Source organism: Synchiropus splendidus, chromosome 14 (genome assembly GCF_027744825.2).
Source record: "Synchiropus splendidus isolate RoL2022-P1 chromosome 14, RoL_Sspl_1.0, whole genome shotgun sequence".
NCBI lineage: Eukaryota > Metazoa > Chordata > Actinopteri > Syngnathiformes > Callionymidae > Synchiropus > Synchiropus splendidus.
This window is the reverse complement of record NC_071347.1, coordinates 18,782,970-18,804,683: the sequence shown is the minus strand read 5'-3', so window position 1 is coordinate 18,804,683 and position 21,714 is coordinate 18,782,970. Positions and strand designations below refer to the sequence as shown.

Sequence of the window (21,714 nt, the reverse complement as noted above, 5' to 3'; positions counted from 1 at the left end):
TGCGTCATGCCATGGAAGCGGCGCCAAAGTCATGGAACATTTCAACATGAAGACAGCGTCACTTTGCACCCACACAGGTCTGAGCCGAAGGTCACCGTCACAGCCTTCACTCACCAGCTGAGTCGACTGACTGAACCTGCTCTAAACTGCTTCCCTCACTCCTCTATTACCAGTACTACCACCACTAATCCTCCACTCACCTGGAAGGACGTTTCAATTGAAGCTTTTGGCTTGAAGCTCTGACAACAGGAATGAGAGGAATCACTGGCACTTTTGTTGCAAGATTTCCGTCTCAACCAATTTGTTGTTTATGAGCAGCTTCTTCTTGTTGGGGTGACCTTTGACCTGTGAGGGTTGCTGCAGTTCCAGCTGGTTTGGACACAAATAAACAAGTTGGAGAACCAGTCACCTCCTCTATGACAAAGGTCATATAAGGTAACCTCATGAGGAGGCACCGTCGCAGCCGACAGGAAAACATGAATGGGTGACATGAACTATGAAAACATTCCCTGCACTGATAACATAGCTGCACTATCTCGGTTCATCTACTGGATTGGAGGAGCTGTCAGGTGAGAGTTTCCCTGTCAGTGCCAAGACAGGAATGTTCTTTGCTGCCTTTTTGGGGAACTGTTCTCCACAGATGAAGCTCAGCTGCTGGATACTGAATCACAGGTGGCACTTTCTGTGGTGGGAGGGGCCAAAATTTTAAGCACCGGCCAAGATCTGGCGACAAATAATCCATTGTTCTCTGACTCACGAGAGAGCTTTTTCTGAAGCTCATCAAAATACTCGCCAGTACTTCATTCATGATTGATTGATTTTGGATTCATCCATCTTGTGGTGTTGGAAGAAGCCAAGGGACAATAGTGGATGAGACTGAGAGAACACGCTGTTCCGAGTCAAACTGCTCCTGAAGGTCGGCACGCAACCGTTCCTGTAGAATAACAGTCACTGTGTCTTCTTTCTGTGGGTTTGCTGGTTAACAGTCGGAATGTAGTGAATGTGTTTGCAAGCAGGGCGAGAGATCGACCCCTAGTGGTGCACTGCCCTCTTCCCATGCTCCAGAAAAGAAGTTTCTTAGTTCCTCCCAAATGTATTTTGGTATCTGACAAGGGATTTCATTGGAATTTTCGGAGAATCAATACTTGTTCTGCAATACTTACCTTCACTCATATTCTTAATCCCTCAACATCAGGTCTCCTCAGGGCTGTGTTCTCTCTCCATGGCTCTTCTCCCTCTACACCGACTGCTGCACCTCCAGCCACCAGTCCATGAAGCTGATCAAGTTTGCGGATGACACCACCATCATCGGGCTCATCTCAGATGGAGATGAGTCGGCTTACAGGAGGGAGGTGGAGCGGCTGGTGTCCTGGTGCAGCCACAACAACCTGGAGCTCAACGCCCAGAAGACAGTGGAGATGGTCATAGACCCATTCCTATTGTAGACTCCTTCTGCTTCCTGGGAACCACCATCACTGAGGACCTCAAATGGGAGCCGACCATCAGGTCCCTCATCAGGAAGGCCCAGCAGAGAAGGACGACTGCCAACAAAGTTACTGGTGGAGTTCTACACAGCCATCATCCAGTCCATCCTCACCTCCTCCATCACTGTCTGGTACAACAGCACCACCTCCAGGGACAAGAGCAGACTGCAGCGCATCGTACGTTCTGCGGAGAAGGTGATCGGTTGCCACCCCTTCAGGACCTGTATGTCTCCAGGACCCAGAGACGTACAGGTCGGATCAGAGTCGATCCTTCTCACCCTGGACATGGACTGTTTGTTCCTCTTCCCTCTGGCAGGAGGCTACGGTCCATCCAGACCAGAACCTCCCGTCAGAGTAACAGCTTCTTCCCCTCGGCCGTCAGACTGTTGAATTCGTGATCAGCCTTTGTTGTCTTATTTTATTTTATTTTATTTTATTTTATTTTATTTTATTTTATTTTATTTTATTTTATTTTATTTTATTTTATTTCATTTCTTATGTCAGCACTTTATTCCCAAACACTTTCCCAGTTAGTGGGCTACCCACTGACCATGGCAATAAATAAAATTCTGATTCTGACTCTAATTCTAATCACTTAAACTTGCTGACAGGAGTCAACATGGACTTATTCAAGAAACCAAAATATAAATGTAAATATAAATATAAATATGTCGGGGGAACTTTTAAAAAAGGGACAGAAATTATGAGAATTTTTATTCGACACTTCAGATCAAGTTGATAAGACGCCTTGTTGTATGTTTGATGTGGGAATGAAATAAACTTAAAAATAAAATAAAATTAATTAATTGCTAATGTAGTTAATGTAAACGAGTAACTTTTAGAAATAGATACATAATATAAAATTAAATTCATATCAAATAAATATATTCTTCAGTTAAAACGTTAGTGTGTGTGTGTGTATATATATATATATATATATATATATATATATATATATATATATATATATTTTTTTTTTTTTTTTTTTTTTTTTTTTTTTTTAATTAATGTAATGCTCAAAGAAACAACATTTTGGGGAATGAATCCACCGTAACTGAGGATGAAAAGAAAAGTCGTGCAGTTTATTATTGTAAATACACTCCTCTCTTGACGTTCGTGTTGAGCTACTTCACGTTACTTGGATCTTCCAATGCTAAACCTGGATTAGCTATTAGCATCTCTATTTGCAGCGTCTCGTTTCCGCTCCACTTCGCAGTTATCGCGATAATTGATGGATGGGAACTGGAGCGAGAGGCGGCGCGGCGCACGAGCGCAGGCGTTTACACGGCAGCGCTGACGACGTCGGGCTGGTGGTTCCATTCGGTTTGGTGTTTCTCCTCGTCTGCCTCCGCAGCTTCTGCTCAGCACCTGGACAGCTCCGGGTCCTCCTCCTCCTCCTCCCAATACTCGGGCGCATGGAGTCCCTGGAGTGACTGTGGGGGAAGCCTCGGAAACGCACCTGCATCCTGCATCCAGTCGCATCCTGAAGGATGGTGCCTTCACTCGCGGCTGGCTGTTTTCACCGGTCCGCTCTGAGCACATCCGCGAGGACGGAGCTTCGTTCACCATCACTGTCACCAGAGAGCTGAGAGATATCATCATCATCATCGTCGTCATCGTCACTGCGAGGGCAAAGGAGTCACGACCGCACTTCACACCATGTAGAGTGAGAAGACAGGTTTGTGCATTGTTCTCATTCTATAGTGACTTGCCTGGTTCTGCACGTGAATAATAACCACTCGGTGTATTGGGAGTCAGAATTCAATCCTGATGGAAACATGATATTAAAGTGTCACAGCAACAAAGACTCACCATGGAGATAGTTACATTGACCGTTGTTTCCAAAAATATCACCAATTATTTAGGATTTATGATCATTTATGTGAATGACTATTTTTGTGTCAGATAATAGCTTGCTCCCCACTTTATTGTTTTATTTGAATTAGCCAAGTGTAACCTTTACAAACAAACATGTATTTTGGCTTAAATGAAGCTTATACATTAAATGAACAGTTATGAACTGAGGTTTTCACGCGAGTGATGCTTGGTGCAAACTATGATCATGATGTTCTTATCCTTAAAATACACGTCAATAGAACGGTAGAAATGTATTGGATCCACTTCAAACCTTTATCGACTCGCCCAACAGTGATGAGGGAGTTATAAAACATAGCTGTCACTTTACAATGTGATGCTCATTTAATCCCCCCCTCCCTCCTTCCCTGAGGTCCGAAATATGAATGACGGCTTTAAGGCAGTTAACTGACCGCCAGTGATGTATGGGCTCCGTGATGAAACCTGCCATCGCCCCAGAATGAGCCGCATCAACGGATGGATTGCTCCCATTATCATTCACACCATTGTTTTCACATTTAAATATACGATACGACACTTGGCATGATGGAGAGTGACACGACAGTCGCTTTATGTTCCTAAACAGAAAGTACGCTTTACGGTACGGTGTCGGCCTGCAGGGTCTGATCACTGACTTTCTGTCCTGTGACACAAAGGGCGAACGTCCTGCAACACTTGCTATGCAGGAGGTGCGGTGCTCCTCAGCCACCATCCTGGAAGATGGTGCAAATCCATGACAGTGTTGGTGCCTGAAGAAGAAGGAAGCCCCTGCTGTGAGAAGTGAGGGTAATTCTCGTGTCTTTTCCCACAGATATGTCCGGAGGAGGGTTTCAGACGCCAGTGATTCTGCATGAAAACTGCATCCCGACTTCACCATGAGCAACTCTCAGTAAGTGTCAGCTCAGCGTTGCTTATGTGGGAGAAATGTGGACGCGACACGCTGAAGCACGTGAGGGAGGAGTCCGTCTCCGCCGGAGCCTCTCAGCATTCAGGAGGACGTGCACATGTCGCCCTCGCTTATTAATAATTACGCCGTGCGTGTGTGTGGCCCCCGAGACGAGCACTGCATTCTGATGAAAGTCAGAGTTGGAGCTGAGAGAATGGAGTAGAGGGGGGGAGGAGGTGGAGCAGAGCGGAGTGGAGTGAGGGGTGAATGCAAAATGGGCTCAGTCAGCTGCAGCTTCTGGTTAAAGACGCAGGATGCTGCTCGCAGCTGACAGCCATCTCTGTGTGGGCATCAGATCAGCGGCAGTTGATGCTTCAATCCTGCTCTTTCTCATGGAGCAAAGCACCTGTGAGGCCACGGCGCAGGTCATTGGTGATTCATGGAGAGTGTGGAAAGTCAACAGGTCTATTGAGATTGACTTTTGACCCATGTACCAGTCCAAAAAATGCCCAATTTTAAGCGTTTTTTTCCTTCCTTCAATACTATCTGTTGAGATGCGACTGAAAAGACCTGGGCAAAGCGTGGCCCGGGGGCCACATGCGGCCGTTTGTCGAAATTTGTGCGGCCCACAGATAAAAATACAAAGGTAATTGTGCTTCTATTCCAAAAACAGTAAAAATAGTACAAGTAAATAATGAGTGTGTTCAAATAATCTATTCTTATCCCTTAAAATAAACCAAATGTAGTGGGGGAAAAATGCATCCATGATCCATACTGAGAATCTTTACATACAATGAAACATATTTTAACTTTATAACATCAAGCTGCAGTCACAAAATAAATGTTGCATTTAAGCCTTCCTCTTTTGGTCTTTTGGCTCGATGGCCCCCATCAGCAGTCACAGTATATAATGTGGCCCCTTAGGAAGTGTATTTGAGATGCTCCGTCACCATATGATTTTATAAATATCTTTATAAAAATCTCCTGCGTCAGTATGAATGACACAGAACCTCCCGTTCATTAAAGTTCCGAGACGATAACAGCAGTAAAAGTCAAGCCTCTCAGTCTTGTTCCCGCGGCGACAGCAGCACGAAAGTACCGCGGCCTGGTGTTGGGACATTAATGCGCCGGCAGGGTTTGTGTTGTGGGCAGCTGGGGAAAGACACCGAGGAAGCAAACGCTGCCGACGTCCTCTGCGGATCCTGCTGAGGCAGCGTTTGTCAACCCTCTGAAGTTACAGAGACGTTTGGTGTCCAGCCGAGGTGATATTGAAACTCCGTCTCCTCCTTTATCATGTCCGAGCAGTGGCGAGCTTTAATGAAGCCGCGCCTCTGCTTGAGGATGTGGTCAGAGCACGGATGGATGGAGAGCAAGGTCGGAAATGTGTCAACCGATGCTTCAATTTGACCAACTGGAGATGAAAAGCTTAATGGATACTGGCTGTTAAAACGCTCCTGCTGAAAGTTGTTTATCAAAAAGGAAATGAAGTGTCATGAGAAGACCAGCCAGAGCTTTTACTTCCAGTCATGTGCTGTCGGTGTTTTCAGAGACAGACCCTCAAAAAGTCACCACGCCAAAGACGAGTTGTAACACGGGAAGGCTGAGACTTTCTTTGTTAGTTTCAAAGGAGCCCACAGTCGTCCCCGGGTTTAGGGACTTGTTGGAGGGATAGTGGACGAGCATCTGCAATGTCAGTGGCTTTCTAAACCACACTACAAAAAGTGACTTTGAAAAGGACAGAAGAACAAGTCTTGAATTTAACTTACGTTTTGTGACAACGACATTATAAAACAAGGAGACTAGAAAAAGTGGGTTTGATGATGTTTGGTACTTAAATATGTTGTGTAAAGATTCTTGATATTAATTATAAAACTTTATATTATATTGAGGTACAAAAATTTTATTAAATTTTGTCGTTTTTAAGAGTAATATCTGATATTTATTTTACATTTTGGCATAACTGTTGCTAGCAACAGGGAAGGAAAAAAACATTTCTTTTTCTAATTTAACTGATTTATTTTTAGAATTCGGATAGGAATGAATAAAAAACGTACTTGTTTCGATATGACTTTAATATATATATATATGACTAAAATATTGATATGCTCAAATGTAGTGATACTTTATTGCGCAATATTATGTCGAATTTTTGCTGAAATATTGCAATATTGTGTGGAATTATCTTAATATTTAAGTTGGCTATATCAATATTTATTACATAGAAACTTGGAGATGCTTCCGCTCCTGTGATGTGTTTCTAATACTAACAATAACGTTTTCCTCCGGTACACTTTCTGTTATTTTGCTGATTCACAGATCCTTCCTTCCTGAAGGTCTAGTTGGACTTGTTGTCATGCATAATTTTGTTCTGCATTTTGTGATTTCCTGCCTTAAAATGATGGCTCTTATTACAAAATATTGCTGAGCTTACAAAATCGCGATACATCGTATTGTCACCCTGGTATCGGGACAAGTATCGTATCGCAAGACACCTGCCGATACGATACTTGTCCTGATATGCACAACAGCCACTATCAATCTCTGTTACTCCCGACTCTGACTCAGGGTTCATTTCCAGTTGCTCCGCCTCTTTCCAGCGCAGACTCCACGTGAGACTCATTCCTGCTGGAATATATCTGGAGTCTGTCGGCGCTGCCTCTGCGATATTTATCAAGATGTGTCGGCGAAAAGAGGGATTGTCCCTCTACTCTACAAGTAATGCGTCTCTAATGGGTCACTGCATCAACATGATGCATAATAAAATCTTTAAAAACATTTTTTTACTCTAATGTGAGAAAGTAAAGATTATTTCTGCTCTGGAGCCAGTAAAACTTTGGCTGTAATTATTGATCCCCTCGTGCCGATTTATGGCGGAAGATCACCTGGGAATGGCTCTGGATCAATGCTGGAGGAGTTTCCACTGACAACCAACAAGGAGGAAGAAGGGATGAAGCTCACGATTCAGACCCCGGCGACTCTCCTCCCACTTATTCTGATGAATGGCCTCCTATCATGGGCGGCTCATCACCAAACTGGGGTTCAAGAGTTGCCCTAATTCAGTCCGCACTTCCTCCTGAAGCGGCTCATACATACATACATACAACTCGCCACTGCTTCCGGTCAGTTTGTAAGTGAAGATGTGAGTCTAGTCCACACACTAGTGAGTGACCAGAGCTCATAGCCACCGTCAGAGCCACACCATCACCAAGCCACTCATTTTCATCGAAACAGGGTTTTTAATATTATTGCCCTACATGTATTTAAATTATTTATGTTTAAAATATTCCGCGTGCTATGCGCTCCACCGGACAGATTGTGGCAGAAACGGTAAAGAGATCCGTCAACACCCGCTACCAGCAGCTGCAGTATCGGAGGATGGCGGATGAAACGTTGGTAAATCCATTGTTTTTGTCCAATGAGATTGTGTTCTTCCAGTCACATGACCGTAAGTATAAGAAATGAATGACATTAAAACCTCTCCAGAACTCCTTCAGTTACGTTGCACACGGAGAAAAAAGAGCATAAAACAAAACCTAAAATTCAATAATGTTATTAGGTCAGACAAAGAGATCTTTCATATAAGTGAAACCTTCAAATCTCTATAAAGTGCATTATCTTCTCCGGCACCGGCGTCTCCTGCAGCACCTGTTCGAGGTGATGGGTGGCTTCAGACGCTGCGCAGCTTCATCCTCCTGCTCTGGTAATCAATGTCTTCCGACGCTGTGAAGTTATTAATGTCTCCACAGCGGCTGCTCTGGGAGAGCTGCCAGGCCGTGTGAGACTCCTGTTGCAGGACGACGTCTCCTTGTCCCCTATTGGCTGACCGCCTCCCGGCACGTTCGAGTTGTGTGACCTCAAAATACGATGTCTTTGTGAGGCTCAGCCTCATAACCAGCTCAGATGAAAGAGACTAGACTAACAGTTTAACAGCGTTTTGCCGTTTTTAAAATATGTATCAGGCTCGAAAGAAGTTGTGGTATCACATTTCCCTCCAGAAATAGCAACCACCTCCGTCTCCTCTGAAACAAACTCTGTTTTCCTGACCTGCCTGTCCGTGTCTCAGGGTCCCCCCAAAAGCCGCCACCTCGGAGCTGGAGGTGATTTCCCAGCAAGTGGAGGAGGAGAACCAGTGCGTGGGCCCCGTCCACCTGGTCGGCTTCACCTACAGAGACTTGCCCCTGGCGGCTCTGGATCTGTCCCTGGCTGGATCTCAGCTCATCTCCAACCCGGACGAGGAGGACAAGGATGGGTAACGTCACACCTTTGTTTTGGTTTTACACCACACAGAAAGGTTCTCTGGTGCAGTCTGTCTTTTTTTCCTCAAACGTCAGTGCTACTTTAGTAGAGTCTTCCTTCTAAGGTAGGACCTTAAGGAGGTCTGTGACGGACATAAAATGCACTCTGTTTCTGTGTCATGATCCAACACGTGGCAGCCCTTTCCCCTCAATCGGAGACACCCCCTACCTTGGGAAAAAAATCCAGGGTGACGTTTTGCTTTTGGGACGCAGCTTGACATTATGGGGAGGTGGTGTTTTTCAGAGTCAAACCAGTGGAGAACCACTGCTGCTGGGGAGTAGTAGGTGCAACTTTGGGCGAACAGTCAGCCTTGAAATACACAGAAATATTCAGTCAAAGTGATGACTTTTGTCTTGATCTTTATCTGTCATATAATGGACACATTTACAACAGAAGACTTTGTCTGTGTCTCTATTTTCAAATCTATTTCTGGTGTATACGAAGGGACATTTCACGTCTTTCTATCCTTCTCCGTATGTTTGCCTTGTTATACAGCGTCAATGTTATTTTTGCGAAGAGTGTTTCACTATTTTTTACTGACTTCCAAATCTGTCTCGGAAGTCGCCTCTTCTCGCCCAGTAACATTCCGTTCAGCAGCTTAGAAGATTGGAATTCCTGATCTCAGGTGCCAATCCCACATGTCGAGTTTCCCCTGGCTGCGACTGGGAACATGTCATGTGACTAACTGAGGAGCAATGCTGGACAGTCCAACCATCGGCGGAACGGTTCCCGCCGCGTGATAATATACAGAAGGTACAGACGGCGCCCGCTAGACGCCGCGTCTCTGCGTGGACGGATCCGGTCTCACACTCAAACACAGACTTATTTCCAAGGTGGGAAGAGGAAAAGCTCATTACCTGTGAAATGAGCTCCGTCCTTTGATGAAGCCTCCTCGCCTGACTTTTGTTTTGTGGATTTAAAAAAAGGGGGAGCGGATAGAAACACACCGGAGGACGCACATTTAGTCGTGCGCGGCAGCTTCTCGCGGCTCTTCATCAGGAGACGTGGGCGATTACGTAGGAGGTGAATGTTCTCGCGGGCAACCAGGGGCACATGCAGTTTTGGATTCAACTATTTATAGACTTGGTCCAGAACCTGCTGGAAGGTCCGCGGTGTTTTCATGTGCCGCCCACCGTAGTGCAGCTAAATTAAAAGCTTGTTTAATATGTCCTTAAAGTGGAGTCATTACGGGTGGGGGGGCGCTTGGAGACGCCTTGACTCACTGAACAGATGAAGGCGGAGCCACACGGATTATCTTCAGCAGACCCCACAGAGGAAGATAAAACATGTGGCATTGATCTTTAGGTCTCTGTCGCCCCTCGAAACTCTCGAAGCTGCGCACACGCAACTGTCCTCTCTTAGTGAGGACCATTGTTGACGTACAGTGGCATAACCCTTTCCCCAGCCTCTCCCCTTAACCTAACCATCTAAAACAAACGGCTAAACTTAACCTTTACTCTGAACCAAACTAAAACCCAGTTATAATAACCAGGCTATTTTGTAGTTTTAACCCCCAGAATGAGGCTTGACAAAGTGAGGACCGGACAAAATGTCCTCACTTTGCAAAAATGTCCTCACTCTGTTGATTAGCTCCTTTAACTTCCTGCTGAATTATCAACAGGAAGTGTGACGCTCTCCTTTAGTTCTCCAAAGTCTCACAAACTGATCGCAGACAAATTATTTGTTGGTTGTGTGAAATCATTTCTAGGATTCATTTCAGAGGCAACACATTGAGCTTTCTGTCCTCTTGTTGACGGACACGGTCGTGTTAACCAGGAGCAAAAGGGTCACGTTACGGGGGCGTCTGAAGTTGGGCTGGCTGTGATGGTCGTACACGGACATGTTGATCTCACAGAGACGCCAGACTGAGAGGTGTGAGGTTCTGCAGCCGTGACAGATGGTTCATGTAGGTCAACCTGTCGTTCTGACCAGAGGCGAGTGAAGGAAGGCGGGGTGGTGGAGATGCTTCGGAATGGGTCCGTGCTCTCGACTGTTGCCTTGTATTGAGCTCACGATGAGAATTTCTGATCAGAGATTTGTGTTTTTTGGATCTACAGGAGCTCTAGTGTCTTGTCACGTCCTGGTTGAGGTTGTGAAGCTCGACTTGCAGGGAGTTTAGAACCAGCAGGTTCATGCACAGCTTGTTGTGGGTTTGTTGGTATCACCCTCGGGGTGTGATACCAACAAGATTCGAGGCTGCAAGATCACACAAGATTAAATTGCGAAATATCTTATTGAAGTTAAACCAGTCTCGCCGGGGAAGAACTCTGTCACACTGTGAGTTAGCTATTTGTGACCTGAAGGGGGCAGTAATGTGCCTTTGCTACGCTGGCTGTGCCAAAGAATGGAGAAGAAAGCAGCAGCAGACTTGGTTTCTTTTGTTTTGTGTTTGTTTACTGCGATAAATGTTGTGGAATTGTTCAAATCTTTATGTCTATATTTGGGAGAAGCCTCTTGATTATAGAATTTTTGTGGAAGACATTCACAAGTTCATGTAGAAGTGGAAGTTATAAGGCGTGTCAAACTACTCCAGCATTGTTTTGGTGACTCAGTTAAATGTAAAAAAAAAAACAACTGTATTTTAATTTTTCTTAAATTTAATGTAATTTGCGTGGTCATGAGCCTTTTCAAGAGAGATTTTATTGATTATTTTTTTAATATTTACAAATAAATTGTTTATTTTTAATAGAATACATTGGTATATCAATGGAAGCTAATGTAATGCTTTCATGATTAACAATGAAATAAATTAATGGTGATTTTATTTAATTTTTTATCAGGGCTCGTGAGCCAAGTTCGGGTCAGTTAACGCCGTGATCTGGCGCAAACTTTCTGGCTACAGGGAGGTGCGGCGCCACTGGTGTGGGGTTAGGACGCACGAGCTAGCTTGCTAGCTAGACGACCGTGGGTCAAATCAGGTTTGGCCCAGCTCGGAAGTGTGATCCAAAATGTTGCAATTGTTGGGAAATATTTCTCAAAATTGAAAGATTATATTTCATGTACTGGAATTATTGTATTGTTTTGATGGTGAACAAATAGATAAGTTAAAGGCCCTGCCCGCCTGTTCTTCACCTCTTCCTCACACTCTCCATGGCCCTGGACAGTTGAACCTCAGTACTTCAAACCCCCTACTTTCTTTATCTCCACATCCTGTAACTTCACCTGTCCATTTAGGTCCCTCTCATTCACACGCATGTATTCCATCTTACTGCAGCTAACCTTCATTCCTCTCCTTTCTAAGGCAAACCTCCACCTCTCTAGCTTATCTTCCACTTGCTCCCTGCTCTCACCACAATGTCATCTGCAAACATCATGGTCCAAGGGGCTTCTTGTCTAACCTCATCTGTCAACCTGTCCATCACCATGGCAAACAAGAAGGGGCTCAGAGCTGAGCCTTGGTGCAGTCCCACCTCCACCTTCAACTCCTCTGTGACACCTGCAGCACACCTCACCACTGTCTCACACCTGGCAATGCTACTTCATGGCATAATGAGTCCAAAATATGACAGTTCAAATTATGCAAACCTTATTTTTATGAATACAAATGGTGGTTGTGTACCAGTCACAAGTCTGGACTCTGAGGTGCGTGGGCCTGAAGGTCGAAGTGAAACTACAGCAGTCCAAATGAAATAAATGGCAGTAAAGGTTTCTGTTAGATTCTGGTGAGACTCCAGTCAGCAGCAATAGCTCAGCGGCTTTAGCACCATTTTTGTGTTGATATATGTCAAAGGAGAAAAATACATTTCCCTTCCTCTACCGCACTGCTCACTCCATTTCAAACAGCAAGAGGATCAGTCCACTCCATCAAATTGTCTCTCGCCTGGCACCTTGTGCGACACAATGGATGACATTTGAGTGCCGGGTCTGAAGGTTTGTTAATATTCACAGACATGCAAAGTGTGAGATTGCTTTTTAGGCCGAGAGGGAGAGAGATCAAGTGTCCCGGTGAAAACCCATTTATCAGGGACGGCTTGTCTGCTGCTCCGCACATGGAGCCCCATCCATCTCCATTTGCATTGTGTACGTGGCCCATTTCTCCGCCAGAGATCGGATTCGGAGTCCCCGCTGGTGAGTTCCGTCTCGGTAGAAGGTTGGCAAGGAAAGAGAAGGTGATGTTTGTCATGGAGGAACGTTAATCGTCGTCCAATTGGTTCCAAAATCTGCTCAGACAACAGCAGAGCCAGCGGCTGTCACTTACCGCTAAAGGCCTATTCATGCTCAACGTTACGGACGGATATGGACGGCGCGTTACCAACAGCGTTACCAACAGCGATACCAACGTTAAGAATGTGATCAGTGACGGTAACAGAGCGATACAATTTTGTGCGTAAAGGGAGCATTAATGGGCCTTAATCCTGATTCGACCGCCGCTATCTCTGATACTGAAGACCATCTACGTCTCAATGACTCATCTCAACACCTTCGTTCTCTTCCTTCCACTGACACCATCCTGGTCCACTCCTCGTCCGTAAATTCATCCAGTGGGTAAAAACCCAGCTCTCCCCCAAGCTTCCACCTTCATACAATCATCAAACCACAGTCCTGCTGTTGATGGAAAGCCATTACGACCGAGGTGGGCAATGAGTGTCACTTGCTCGCGCCACTCTCAGCGACCTGCCTGCCAGTCGCAGTCATGCTCGGTGAATTCCGTCTGATTCGCTTCTTCCCAGAGCAACCTGAAGCGTGCAGCCGCCGCCGCAGGTCTCTTCTGCTGCGTGTGTGAGTTTTTCGCTGAGCGGCGTGAGCCTGAAAGTTCAATCAATGATTTAGAGACCTCACAGGGCGACGCCAGCCGTTTAAAGCCACAGTATTTAACCGCCATTATGAATGAAAGTTTCGCCTCGTTCTTTTATCCCTTGTGACACTTGGAGCTAAAAATTGCAGCCTCATCGCCCGACACGAACCTCAGTGGAGCATTTTAATATCGGATCAATCTGAACCTGAATTATGGAGCTGAGCCACAAGGCAAGGCTCTCGCTGTATGGGCCAGTCTACCTCACCTATGGTCAGCAGCTTTGGAAGAACAAGAGGAAACAAGTGTCTGGAATCGGCTTCAGGGATAGGATCAAGAGACATTCAGGAGAGGCTCGAAGTACCGGTGAGGTGGTTAGGGCTTCTACTAAGGATGCCTTCAGGATGTCACCCGGGAGAGGTTTGTCCATCAGGGAGGAGGCCATTGGGCAGACCGAGGACACGGAGAGGTTCTACCTCCCTGCTGGCCTCGGAGCACCTCGTACCTGTTGGAAGTGGCTGGGGAGAGGAGCTTCCCTGCTGAGACTGATGCCCTCTATGCCATGAGTTTGAAACTCAGAATAGAGCCTTGTTTCTCTCATCTCACCTTTGACTATCATTCATGAAGGGATGGAAAGATCAAGTCTTCTTCCTTGTTCTAGCAGAGGTGGGTGCATAAAAGTTAGCCAAGCTTCATGGTCTCCAAGGCTCTTCCGTCCCTCCTCTCCATGTATCCAAGTTGTATCTCCAAACTTCTCTCCTTCCTGATCCAGACTCCAGACTCCTCCTTCCTGATGTCTCCGTCTGATCCCACCCGTCCATATAAAACCCTGCGGCCAGAGCCGCTGCAGACGGCGTCGCGTACAAACCCTATCGCTTCATCTCAGCCCACCATCGATCCGAGTCCTGCTCCTCAGCCTGACCTCTCCTTTTCCCCGCACTTTCAGCCAGCACTTGATACTGGCCTATATTGCTTCACTCCTCCGAACCAGTGTGGAATTCATCGGTGCGATTCCGCCCACTTTGTACCAACCCGCTTCATAAATAGTTCCGGTCTTCAGGTTGAAAGTGATTTCCCTAGAATTAAGTTTCTGAGCCGGGGGTGATCCATCACTGCCATTTGCGCTGCTTCCAGTGGCGGTATTCCTTTACAGTGTTATGAAATTAATACCTTTTCTGCCCGGCGTGAGTGAGTTATTATTCCACACAATAGGAGGTTCAACCATGCGACCAAAGGGTTATGGTCTTGTCTAACAGGCCACGAACGACTGCTGTTTGAGGCTGGTCATTACGGAAAGGTTTCGTTTTGAGGATTCACGTCTTGACAAAGCTCCAAATGCTGTTTATATTGAGACTTCAGTTGAAGCCACGCCCCCCTGCAGAACCTTACACAGCAATGCAAGTATCTTCACCAACAAATTCCTTTTTCTCAGCTTTACAAACCACTGAAATATTTATGTGTATACCTTTCTATGAGATCAATTTTGGGGGTCTCACAAGTATACATTTTTTAAACATTAAACATAAAGATTTTCATGAAATGTTCCGCTCAGTTTTAGAGGCCACTAGGTGGCACTTTCTGATCTATGACCTTTGGCTTATTTTAACGAAAACACACAGCGTTTTTGAACAGTTCGCACCTCTGTGGGAGGAAACCAGAGTGCTATAAAGCTGAAAGTTTCCTCTCAAAGGGGGATGCGTTTCAAAGCTGGTGTTGCAGAAACGTGAAGATGACTCAAGTTAATGTTGTTAGGGTTTTTGCGTGAGATTTTTTTTAATCTGAAAGCGACCAAAAAAATTGTTTTAGCAATAACGTTGACTCATCAAACTGGCTTTATGAGAGTTAAAGCAAAAAAGTTGAAGTTTTGGAAGTTGTTGGATGTAAGGTATTTTTGTCTGAGGGAAAACTACATTTATTCTGATGTCATGCTTGTCTGCTTCAAAAGATCAGAGACACTTTGCTAAGAAAGAATTCAGTGAAACGCAAAATAAAAATACAAAATGAAGAGTCAAAAATCGGGGCGAACTAATTCCCAGGAGTTGGAGCGATGTTCTCTGGAGCTGTAGGTTGTTCTGAATATAAACCTGCCCAGGACCAAAGAAATGTCCTTCAATTGAAGCAGCATTTGAGCAGCTTCGCCATCAGTTTGAGACTCAGACTAGAGCAGCCTTTCTCAGAAGAGCTGCGGCGGGACCGTGAACGTTCTTCTTCCTTGTCGAAACTGTTGCGATGGTCAAGTAGAAGACAATAGGTTCATAATTCATCCAGCATCTGATGAATACTGCCCCTGATCTGATGGAGTGAATTATTTTAGAAAATCTGAGGGTCAAACTATAATTTCACTGCCTCATATAATCTCATCTTCCCAAATGGGATCAGCAGGGAATGGTTTCGCTCTCTTCTTTGGGCTCCCCGTCTGTCTTTCCTGGCTCTTGCCCAGCGGTGGTTTAAACTGGCATCATCTCAACGTTTGCCACTTTCATTTCGCGCGGAAGCACAAGGAGCCCAGAATGAATTGCACCCCGCCTCGCTCCTTTGTCGCCGGACAGATATTGATTGTGGTTTTGCTTCGGCGGGGACAGGTGACAATAGATGTTCTCACGCTGTGTGCTGCGGGGGCAGGAAATCCTTCTGGATATTTGTCATATTTTATTGAGCGCGAAGGCCTGGGAGCGCGAGCCTGTCTGTTGGATCACCGTCCGACACGGTGAACCTGCGCTGGCGGCTGTTGCACACGTTCAGCTGACAGTAAATGACAACAAGGAGGAGTGATACCAGGAGATCATTCCGTTCTGGCTGTCTGTGTCCAGATGGTGCACCAAGTGGAGCATGATTTAACGGTTTATAAAAGCGCGGTGTAACATCCCTCTTTAATACCGGCTGCACGGCGGCGTGTCTGATGAAGGAATGACTTATGTTTTGCTAATATTTGCTCTTATTGAAAACACCTTGGATAGACTGCTATTTAATGAAACAAATTCATCTTAAAGAAGAAAAAAAAACTAAAATATGAGCACATTATGGTCACCTCAAATGTTACTTTATTGCTGAAAATGGGGAAATATTTATTATTTTCATGTGTAATAATTGTGATAATAATTGAAGTTTTTGTTTACTTGTGCATATTTCAAAGCTTTTTTTCATTTACAGTTTTTACAGTTTTTTAAATTCTATTTTCATGCTACGATTTTTTTAAGTTGAATGAGTTGAAAACTGAATGTGTAGTGGATGTGTATTACACTAAAATCGACGTTTATGTCGGTCGTCACGTGACATGCATGAGGAGTAACGGTACTGTAGTATGCGGAATAGCACCTGCAGAATAGCGGCATCTGCTGAAATACAAATCTGTTCAAGCAGTTGTGAGACTTCTCACCGTCTCTCTCTGCACAGCTCCAACTGGCTGAAGCCCTGCTGCGGTCGCCGAGCGGCGCTGTGGCAGGTCTGCCTGCTGTCCGCCGGCTTCAACTGCTTCCTGGTGGCCTGTGTGGTGCTGGTGGTTCTGCTGCTGACCCTGGAGCTGCTGGTGGACATCAAGCTGCTGCAGTGTGAGTGACACAAGGCCGTCGTGGCCCTTCAGCGTCGGCACTTCGGCTACGTTGGCGCTTGGGATGGTGTCCTCACTGGCAGAGCTTTCCCTGCTCCTCAGCATCACCTCCCGCTGGACTCACTTTCCGCCTGGTCAGGAGGGCAAGAGCTCGATGGACATTTGATAGCAGATCAGCAGTTGGCAGGAGGATGGAAGACGAGCGGAGCGATAGATCAGCGAAGGCCGAGACAGACGGACGAGTGGCGGAGCGTGAAGACGAATGTCTCCGACAGAGAGGGGCCGTTCCAGGGTGTCCGCGGTTACTCTGATAAATAGTGCGGCAGATACTGAAGACTGTGCTCGGCCGACTGCAGCTTCATACTCCTCCTCAACAACGCCCTGACATTATTCCCACACGTCACCTGAGCTTCTTTACTACTATTACCATCCCCCAAAAACTCCTCATGATACTTTACATGTTTTTCTACTGACATTTCTTGTACTCATGCAGCAGTACTGCTGCTACAGCTATTGTTAATTTTACAACTTGCAGTACTGCAATAATCTGGCTGGTACACTGACTTTAAGTGAACTGCTACTAGTGCAGTTTCAATGCTACTATCACGAGTACTTGACCTACTGCTATGAATACTCATGGTACAACTGCTTTAATACTCAAAGTACTGGAAGTACAACAACTGCTCTACACTTGCTGGTATTGGTATGAGTACTACTGGTGCTGGCAATACAACTTCAGCTGAAAAACTTCCATATTATTCTGTAACTATGTACGACTACTGCAACTTCTAATACGACTGAAATACGGCCAGTCTGCAAGTATTACAGCAGCTAATACAAAGTTTACTATGAGCTGCTCTAATCTACTATAATTACAGTGGATACTACTATGTAATTGTTACTTTCACAATTACATAGTCACTTCTCTACCACTAGCCAGTACTTGTACCGGTCCTGACACGACTTCCAATATCACTATTATGACTACTACATTAGTACTCTTCTGGAATGAGTAATAATGACTGATTCAAATACTAGCTTCATTTCTAGCAGTATGACCAGTCCCCTCACTGCACTACTGCGATACTTCCAGATTTCAACAGGTCACAGTGTCATCCTCAAACATCAGAGTCCCCTCCTGAGCTGAGCTAAAGGGTGGACTTTGCTTTGACAGTTCCGACTGGTAAAGGTCCCTGCGCTTGTCTCCACAGTCAACAATGCGTCCCAGTTCGCCAGTGTCATCCACTGGATCAGCCTGGCCATCCTCTCCGTGTTCTTCACCGAGGTGAGACGCCGCTCTTCCCTCGCTAACCCGCACCCATCCGCTGACTCAGCACTCGTGCCGGAGGCACCCAGTCCGTCGTCCTGAACTTGTTTTTGCTGTCGGGTTAGTCCATCGATCCACAATTAGTGTGGAACGCAGATTCGTCTTTTCTAAGCAGATTCAAGGTCTTCGCTCTCGCGGCATCGATCTCCGCTACCAGCTCTACATCTGTCTTGGTTACGCACTCTCACCGGGCGCCTCAGAAAGTACTCATTACTTAGTAGTTCATTAAATGAAAAAACATTTTTTAAATAGTCACATTCTGAAGTTAATATTAAAATTGTTGGAGAACGTAGAAGATGTTTCAGCGGATGAAACTGGCCCAGTCACCTCTCCTTCTGTTCCCCCGTCCCTCCAGACCGTGTTCAGGATCGTGGTGTTGGGCATCTGGGACTACATTGAGAACAAAGTGGAGGTGAGCTCCTGTCAGTCCGCACTGAGGGACCCGGGCGCCCGCCTCACCCCTCCTCCCCCGTCTCCTCAGGTGTTTGACGGCGCCGTGATCGTCCTCTCTCTGGCCCCCATGGTGGCCTCCACCGTGGCCAACGGGCCCAGCAGCCCCTGGGACGCCATCGGCCTCATCATCACTCTGCGCATCTGGAGGGTCAAGCGGATCATCGACGGTGAGTGAGGGAGGCAGGGAGGGAGGGGGGCGCTCCTCCACCCGGGCCTCGTCCTCTACTGTCAGGTCACGGAGACGGATGCTGCGGCGAGCGCCCTGCCGAGTCAGCGGTTTCCAGTCTTTATGACGTTTAGTCGATTTCTGCCGAGCTGGTCATGTGATCACTTTACTTCTGTAGTATCTTCACATACAAGAAAACATAACAGATACAACAGTCGTTCAGTACGACTGACACCTCTGCCACTCCACTACCTGACTCCATCCCAACAGTACTGTGGACTGTACTTGCACCTACACTTGATATGTCCTACAGCTTACTTCTACTTCATCGACAGATTTGTCTGGTACGCATGTACAACTACCACAAATAATGACACATCTACTGCTACAAAGATGGATGGACCATTCTTCCTCTGGCTTGATCCACGATCAGAAATACATTTTTGCACTCCAAGTACTGCCATCAGCTGTGATACTCTTACTACATTGTTATACCTTCTTCTTCAAATTCTGATTCAAAAATGAATACTACTTCTTCAATATGATGCTCCTTCAACAGATATTTCCACTGTGACTGAACCTACTGTTACCAGCCAAGTATACTCTCAGTACTACAATCATTATTTCTAAGTTTGTGGGTTTTCTGCGAATTTACCACTAGTTCCACAAAATACACATAAAACTGCAAATTGCAATACTAACGCAACTACTTGTCCTTTCTACTAAGTTGCCAAATACTATAAATACTATATACTATATATACTATAAAAAAAAATAAAGTACTGTGAAAACTGTTGAAGCCTCTACCTGTATGTCCTCTACCACAGAAGTACTACATATAATATGTATAAATACAATTACTTATCGAGCCACTCCTTCAGCAAACCTTGGTTAAATACTTTTAAAAAATACTGCAGCTAGTACTCACACACGTTCAACTTTATCAGAGACATATCTACAGCAACAGTCTACTTCCTTATAAGTGACTTCTACTCACTACTACTGGAGCTAAAGGTGCAGCAGAGTCAGTGACATCTGTGAACGGATGAAGGAGGGAGAACTTCTGTAGCTCAGCCAAACGTTGGAGTCGAGCTCCTCCAAGTTCCTCTTGGTCTGGAGATGCAGCTGAGAACCGGATGGTGATTATACGCGTCTCTTGGTTTAGGGGTCATGAGGTTTGAGACAGAGGAGCTCAGTACCTGTTGTCCTGTTTGCTCCAGCGTACGTGCTGCAGGTGAAGGTGGAGATGGACCTGGAGATCCAGCAGTACGAGAAGGCCAAGGCGGTGAGAGACGAGCAGCTGGACCGTCTCACTCAGATCTGCCAGGAGCAGGCGGTGAGTTTCAGAGCGTGCAGGGCGCGTGTGGCCAGCAGAGGGAAGCAGAGCTCTGCTGAAGAGAAGCGACACCGGCTCACTGAACTCTCCTGCAGTTTGAGATCCGGCAGCTGAGGGCTCACCTGGCCCAGCAGGACCTGGACCTGGTGGCAGAGCGTGAAGCCGCCATGCAGATCCATCACATGTGGGGAAAACAGAGCAACAGCTTCCAGGAAGTGGACGGTCTGGCGCCGGGGGCGGCCGGGTCGAATAAAATCCGAGAGCCCGGCCTGGCCGCAGGTGAGAGGAGGAGGTGTCTACTGCAGGCTCCTCAGCTGACCGTGTGCTCCGGCTTCCCAGATCAACTCGGTCAGGACGACATGAACAACTACATCAGTCAGTACTACAGCGAGCCCAGCAGCGGTGAGCATCTGCTGTCTGCCATCTCCAACACTGCCTCCCCTTCATGGGTCCCTCACTTGTCCCTCTGCAGATATGGGGATCCCCGACCCCGCCCGGGTCATCACCACCACCGCCATCGACGTGCACCTCCCCAAGAACGCCAGTCAGCTCCCCTCCACCTTGGTGAGCGCCGACGCCGTCTCCACCAGGTCGGTCAGCGAGGCCTCCACCACCACCGTGTCCAGGCCCAGCTTCAGCGGCCGCCAGCACAGCGTCAGCAGCCACACGCTGGGCTCCACCTCGGACTGCAGCTCCACGGTGAGGGAGGCCTCCACCTCCACGGACTTCAGCGACCAGCGCTGCTATCCTCCCCCCTACAGCAGCCCGCTGGCTCTCGGGACACAACCCAGGGGGAACCCCAGCGCCGTGGTGCAGGAGCTGCTCTCCTCGCTGTCGGAGGACTCTTGCCTCACGCAGAAGCGTCTGGATCCCGTCAACTTGAAACCTCCGAGCCCCACGGGTTCCTCCAAGACCAGCCCGCAGCTGGAGCACCGGCTCAACATCTACAACAAGAGGAACCAGGAGAGCAGGGTGGGCCTGCACACCAAACCTGTGATCCACCTGCAGAGCAACGAGGCCTTTCTGGAGGAGAAGTACAGGATGATGGAACCGGTGGACGCTCCGGTCAAACATCTGTCCGAGACGTGAGGCGACTCTGGAGCAGAACCACGGACGGACCCGACTAGGACGCTCTGATCCTCAGTCCAGCAGCTGCAGGAGGCTCTTCTAACTTTTGTCTATTTCAGTCACATTTTAATAAGAAGTGAACAGGAAGTTGTGTCTTGTCCATCTTCATTCTCTTGTTTGGAGCTTTTGTCCACATGCAAACTCTGTTCAAAAGAAATAAAGAGATGAGTGTTTCTCATTTAGGAGACTTTGAAGAGCCTCCAGAAGATTTGAACAACCAGAACATTTGGATGGAAATTAAAGAAACAGGGGCTTCAGGATGATCAGTAGCTTGGGACGTTCTTCAACTGAGGACAGACATTTATCAGAAGAGCAACAGCACTTTAAAGTCTCACTTAAAAAAAACAACTTACCTCAGCTTTGGTGGATTCATAACTAAGGTGCAGCATCAGATGATCCATTGATGAACAGATAAAACTTCAAACTTCCTCACATTAAATTTAATAAAACTTTTTGTATTTGGCCCCTAAGTGCGTTCAGGGACGTCTGATAGGTGGAAATCTAT

At 46.5% G+C, this 21,714-nt stretch overlaps 1 protein-coding gene across 1 annotated transcript; it reads left to right on the top strand.

Annotated features, from left to right (window-relative positions):
- The first annotated feature begins 2,731 nt into the window (after positions 1-2,731).
- Positions 2,732-21,296, top strand: tmem266 (transmembrane protein 266). Its single transcript, XM_053885336.1, has 11 exons — positions 2,732-3,162; positions 4,150-4,227; positions 8,288-8,473; positions 16,646-16,800; positions 18,011-18,084; positions 18,482-18,538; positions 18,608-18,746; positions 19,966-20,081; positions 20,177-20,360; positions 20,421-20,483; positions 20,554-21,296. Exons 2-11 carry the CDS (start codon positions 4,214-4,216, stop codon positions 21,168-21,170), a joined length of 1,605 nt encoding a protein of 534 aa, XP_053741311.1. The 5' UTR covers positions 2,732-3,162; positions 4,150-4,213; the 3' UTR covers positions 21,171-21,296.
- The last annotated feature ends 418 nt before the right edge of the window (positions 21,297-21,714 follow it).

Excerpts from the sequence above, each read along its gene's own strand:
- tmem266 (XM_053885336.1), top strand. Across the intron at positions 8,474-16,645 it reads GACGAGGAGGACAAGGATGG|CTCCAACTGGCTGAAGCCCT; the intron begins GTAACGTCACAC and ends CTCTCTGCACAG. Across the intron at positions 18,539-18,607 it reads ACATTGAGAACAAAGTGGAG|GTGTTTGACGGCGCCGTGAT; the intron begins GTGAGCTCCTGT and ends CCGTCTCCTCAG.